Here is a 5162-nt window from a genome sequence, read left to right as displayed (position 1 = left end):
GGTGCAGTCAATCCATGCATTATTAAGAAAGGGGCTGAATAATGCATGAAGGCCGGTGTTTCCCAAATTATTCTTGTGCCGTGTTTGGATGGTGCCGGCCCGCAGCTCGAATTAATGAGGCGCAGGCCATGACTTTGTTGCTTTCAACCAGGAAACACGTCGAATGGGTTACCAGCATTCAAAGACCGACCGAGTTTTTGTGAGTCATTTATGTCCCGATACGTTGGAAGTACGCTGACGTTGGATGAAAAATGAAGGAAGCTTTGTGTCACTGCAGCAATGCTACCAGCCACAAAATAGCCGTTTGCATTGAAGCGCGTCCATCGACATTGTTCGTCAAACATCGGTGAACTGTCCATAACGGCGTACGTTCTTTGGATACCAGTTGTAGTGCCAGATGTTGACGTCAAATGTGTTTTGCAGATATATGGAGAAAACCTTCTGGGTGGGGGGGGGGGAGTTTTTGTTGACGGGGGTGGGGGGGGGGGGGGGGGGGGGGGGGGGGGGATTTTAGGTCATGGAGATCAATATTGTTAAAAGTTCCCTTCGAGAAATGTTTTTTTTTTCTTTTTTAAAGTACTAACCCTCAACGAAACTCGCATTTGAGTAATACAACGAGATAAAACGCTCATCAATAAGCCCGTGGAGGTCAGCTCAGTGTGTGTGTGTGTGTGTGTGTGTGTGTGTGTGTGTTGGGGGGGAGGTGCTAAACTAGGCGTAGCTCCTTCAGCCAGAGACTGTTCCACCCGCGCTGCAAGAAGGAGAGATACCGCCGCTCGTTCCTACCGACTGCTGTCAGGCTGCTGAATCGAAATAAAATGACGTGAAAAACAATTGTAAATAGCACAGCCACCTTGTCTATATCTATATTTCTATTGCACTTAATTGAACTGTGTACATTGAAACTGAAACATTAATTTTTGCGAATGCAAACACTTTGTTTTTCTTCTTTCTGCCCCCCAATTTCGCTGCTGTAGACTGTAAATGTCCCCCAGTGTGGGACAAGTAAACGGTCAGCTCATCAAGTACAGCAAGTCCAAGTATCTGCTCTTGGCGGCATGAAAGCAAGCAAATGTAGCGTGAAGGACACAGTGATCAGCATCTCCATAAGAAATAATTGGCCTCCTCTCCTGGCTTTGAGATGCTTGACACTTTTTTTTTTCCTTTTCACTTTAAATCACAATGGCAGGAGAGTTTTTGTTGATGAAGGAAAGAATTAGAGCAGAAAATATTTCAAGGATGTCACGTTCCACCTTGAGGGCCATATCGTCGGCGTCGTTAGCTCGAGCTTGTCCCGGCCATCAATCGGCAGCCCCTCGGCGGCGTTTGGGCGCCATTTGAAAAAACAAACGCCATCCAGCTGACTGAGGCGTTTGACCGTAATGACGCCCGGAAAAATGGCCGCGCGCGCGAGCCACGATGAGTGAAGCGGGCTTTCGCCGACGGGTGCCGCAAAGCCTCCCGAGGGGATGTCTTGATGAATCCGGCCGCCGTCTCCGCCCGGTGAGAAAACCTGCGGCTCCGTCCGCAGCGACTCGGGACAGAGCGGCGGCGATCGATGTCTGGCGACACAAAACGATCCCCGAGTCAGGTGGAGTTCTTTTGTCGGGCTGTTTCACGGGGAGGCGATGGGATTAAGCTTCTTATTCAACCGCGTTTAGAATTAGAAACGCTTGGACCCCATTAAGCATAATCCCATTTTACCCAGCGGGATCCTAAGAATGCATTTCACCCTTGATGCCGGTTGAAAGAAGGAATTATTTCTGCGAGTGCCGCACGGGATCCACTTTGGGCTCCACTCGGAACAAGCGGACGCCGGGGCCGAGCTTTCGGGATGTGAGGCGCCGTGCAAAAAGACGCTCTCGAGCGCAAACGCCATGTCTGACGTCGTCGGAGTTCGCCGTCGTGATTTGAGTCAATCGTTTTAGGAAATCGCCAATGTTTCCATCCGACACCGGTGAAAGCTCAGTTGCTCAGTGCACCCGTCAGCCCACTTGGAGTGGACTGTACCGGTGATGACACGTCAAGCAGCCAAAGCAACACCTTTTGCTTGGAAATCTCCTGCTTGTTCTAAATCTTTGCGTTCTCCGCCCACTCCGACCTAACTTTCTTCCTCGTCGTCTCTCCCCCCAACTCGCTCGCCTCTCGGCAGTCGCATAAGACGCGAAGGCCAACGATGACGGCATAGGTCCCACCTCGTCTCCTCCCGTGCTGTTCACTTCCCTTCACTTGTTCCACGCCTCCGCTGTCATATGCAAACGGCAAAATCAATCGAACAAGAAAGTGCAGGCAGAGCTTTTTCTTTTCTTTCCTTTCCAATATGTCTGCCGTCAAGCACCTTTTCGTCGGCGCTCCTTTCTAATTTGTGAGAAGCGCAGCTGGTTGTCAAAGGCAGTCGGGTACATCCGCCGAGATCTGACTTTGTGCCGCAAAAAATAAAACAAGGCTGTTTTTGTGTGTTTTTGTGTTTGCGGCGTGACAGCCCCATAAATGATGCACGCGCAAGCGATGGAACAGCGTCGCTACGCGTTTGCGCGGACGACAACTTGGGTTGCGCAGGCGAACTCTTGACGTTGAAGGAGCTCATGATGATTTCCTGTCGGCATTCGCACTTGTTGCTTGGATGGATTTTCTTTCTCATGATGCGAATCACTTTTCTTCCTCTTTGGGGGAACGCCGAGGGTCCAAACTTGACATGAGTACAGTTGTCTGTCCGGAAACATTTTTCTTCCCGTCGTGTGAATGCTGAGAGCATATTCATATCGTAGTGATTGCTTTTGTTGGTTGTTATTTTGCGCAACTTGTAGTACGAAATGCCGAGAGTCAAGGATTCACTCATTGGAAGGTTTTTATTTTGTCAAGTGGTTCCAGGAAATCAAATCAGCCGGATCCACATTGTGTTTGTTTTTTTTTTTTTCTGCAGATGATACCTACAGCTACTTTAAAAAAAAAAAAGCATCTTTTTGTCACTGTGATTTGGGAGTTTTTGTTGTCATTCATCTTGCCACCGGTCGGCCAACTTGTATGGCATCTCGGGCTTGCGATGCTATGCTACCGTGCAGTCAGCAAGCAAATAATCCCCCATCAGTTTGTCCAGCTCTGACGGCAATGAGCTGTGCTGCCATGGAGTTTGAAGACCCAAACCCAATATGAGATTTCCATAGCATAAAATCCGGCGTCCCTCGCAAAATAAGCATTGAAGTCTCAACTTGAAGTCGAACTCCAATTTGCTTGTGATGCTGCTGTTTGGTTTGCTCATCGGAAGCCTTTGCGCCTCTCCTCCTCCTCATTTTCTCTCTCCCTCCCTTCATCCTTCCCCTCCCTGGGGTGTGTCTGTGCCTCTCCTCTCCATGCAGTGTGTGTGTGTGTGTGTGTGTGTGTGTGTGTGTGTGTGTGTGTGTGTGCGCGCGCGCCGCCGCCGTTGCCACCTCCCTCCCTTCCTTCTTTCCGCCTCCCATCTGCATCTGCTGCAGAGCTTAGCCAACACGCATCTCGACCACGCTCCGTCATCATCGTCATCTTTTTCGCCTTATTCGTTCTTTTTTTTTTTTTTTTTTTTTTTTCTGCGTGTGCTGCCGTGGAGATGGGACAATCGCCAGGCGTCACTTTTGGGGCGTTGAGGACGGCGGCTGGGACGCGCGGGGACGCATCACTGGATTGAGCCAGCCGTCTGTCCCTCAGTCTCCCGGAACAGCCGCCGCCGCCGCCGCATCGTTTTTTTTTTTTTGTTTTTTTTCCCCTCTCCCAACCCCTCCTCTCATGTTCATCTCCCATTCTGCCGCTTGCGCCACTGTGGTAATGCGGCAGAGGTGAACCGGTAGTCAAGGTGTCCAGCGATTCTCACGCCAGGAGCGAAGCTATTTGCAGAGGAGAGCGGCGGGCTGCGGGCGGTCGGACGGCCAGCCAGCCGCCCACCGATCGACCTTCCCCCCCCATACGGGGGAGCCTACGCAGCTGTCACTCCAGGAAAGCAAAAGTGCAATTGGCGGATCAGTTGGATGAGCACCAGCATCGTCGTGTTTCGACTTCACCTCCTCAGTGGATTATTTCAAAAAAAACCCCAACAACAACAAAAGGGGGCGATCGGGGGGCGGCGGATGCAATCTTGAACTTGGATGATCAAACTGAACGAGCGAGCAAGGGAACGGCACTTTTCTTATCTTCAAGCAAGCAAGCAAGAGTGGCACGCACATGGATTTACAGCGCTGATCTCCACCACCTTGCTACGGATCAATAGCCGCCGTTTTCTTTTTTGTTTGTTTTCAACAAGGGAGTGAAGCATCTTGGGATTTATCCTCGCTTTGTTTGCGGCGCCCCCTCCCCACCCCCAAGCGACCTTCCTTCCTTCCTTCCCTCCTTCTCACCTGTGCAGTTGAGCTTGTGTGTGTTCTCGCATGGATGTGTGCGCGCGCGCGTGTGTTTTTGCTTCTTCGTCCACCAGAGGGTGTGCGGGTTGTGGAGCTCGTGTGTGCATGCGAGCGCCGTGCCAGCTTTGAATTAGTTTCACGACGACGTGAGCGTTAGTTCTGCTGGAGTGGCGCTTGAAAGGCGTGCGCGTGCGCGTCGATCGAAATCGTCGCCTCGAGATGCGTACGTAGGCTGGCCGTGTCCGTAAGATGCGCCGCTTTCTTTCTTCGAGACCCCCCTCCGTCTTTTGGCAACGGGTTTGACCTCCAAAAGCTCCCCGAGAGACGGCAAGCGAGATGAGCCGGCACTCCGGCGCCAGCCCCCTGGCGGCCATGACGCTGGAGGAGCCGGGGGCGGAGCGGGCGTCCCCCCGAGCCCCGGGCCCTTTCCGCTGCGGCCCCTGCGCCGTCTGGCCTCGCCAGCAGACCTGGCTGTGCGCCGTGCCCTTGGTCATGGGCTTCGTCGGCCTGGGCCTCAGTCTCATGCTGCTCAAGTGGATCGTGGTGGGATCGGTGCAAGACTACGTCCCCACAGACCTGGTGGATCCCAAAGGTAGCTTGGGACAGGACCCCATCTTCCTCTCCAAACCCAGCGCCGTACCCAAAGGGCCGGACGTCTCCACCGCCGCCTCGACGGCGGCGACGGTTTCCACCACCACGCCGCTCGCCGCCGACGGGACCGCCCCGGCACCGAGAACTCGATCCGGGTCGCCGGCCAACCGCTCCGCCGACGGCGGCGCCGGAGAAGGCGACAGG

General features: G+C 53.1%; 1 protein-coding gene across 1 annotated transcript in view; it reads left to right on the top strand.

The window, feature by feature from the left end:
* Nucleotides 1-3432: 3432 nt before the first annotated feature.
* The window catches only part of nrg3b (neuregulin 3b), a 113981-nt gene continuing 112251 nt past the window's right edge, over nt 3433-5162 (top strand). The window contains 1 exon segment of the mRNA XM_019883345.1: nt 3433-5161. Within this exon segment, the coding sequence (XP_019738904.1) occupies nt 4704-5161 (458 nt within the window). The 5' untranslated portion in view covers nt 3433-4703.

This window comes from Hippocampus comes, unplaced genomic scaffold (genome assembly GCF_001891065.2).
Source record: "Hippocampus comes isolate QL1 unplaced genomic scaffold, H_comes_QL1_v1.1 scaffold367, whole genome shotgun sequence".
Classification (NCBI taxonomy): Eukaryota; Metazoa; Chordata; class Actinopteri; order Syngnathiformes; family Syngnathidae; genus Hippocampus; species Hippocampus comes.
The sequence above is the reverse complement of the archived record's forward strand: the minus strand, read 5'-3'. Positions and strand labels throughout refer to the sequence as shown.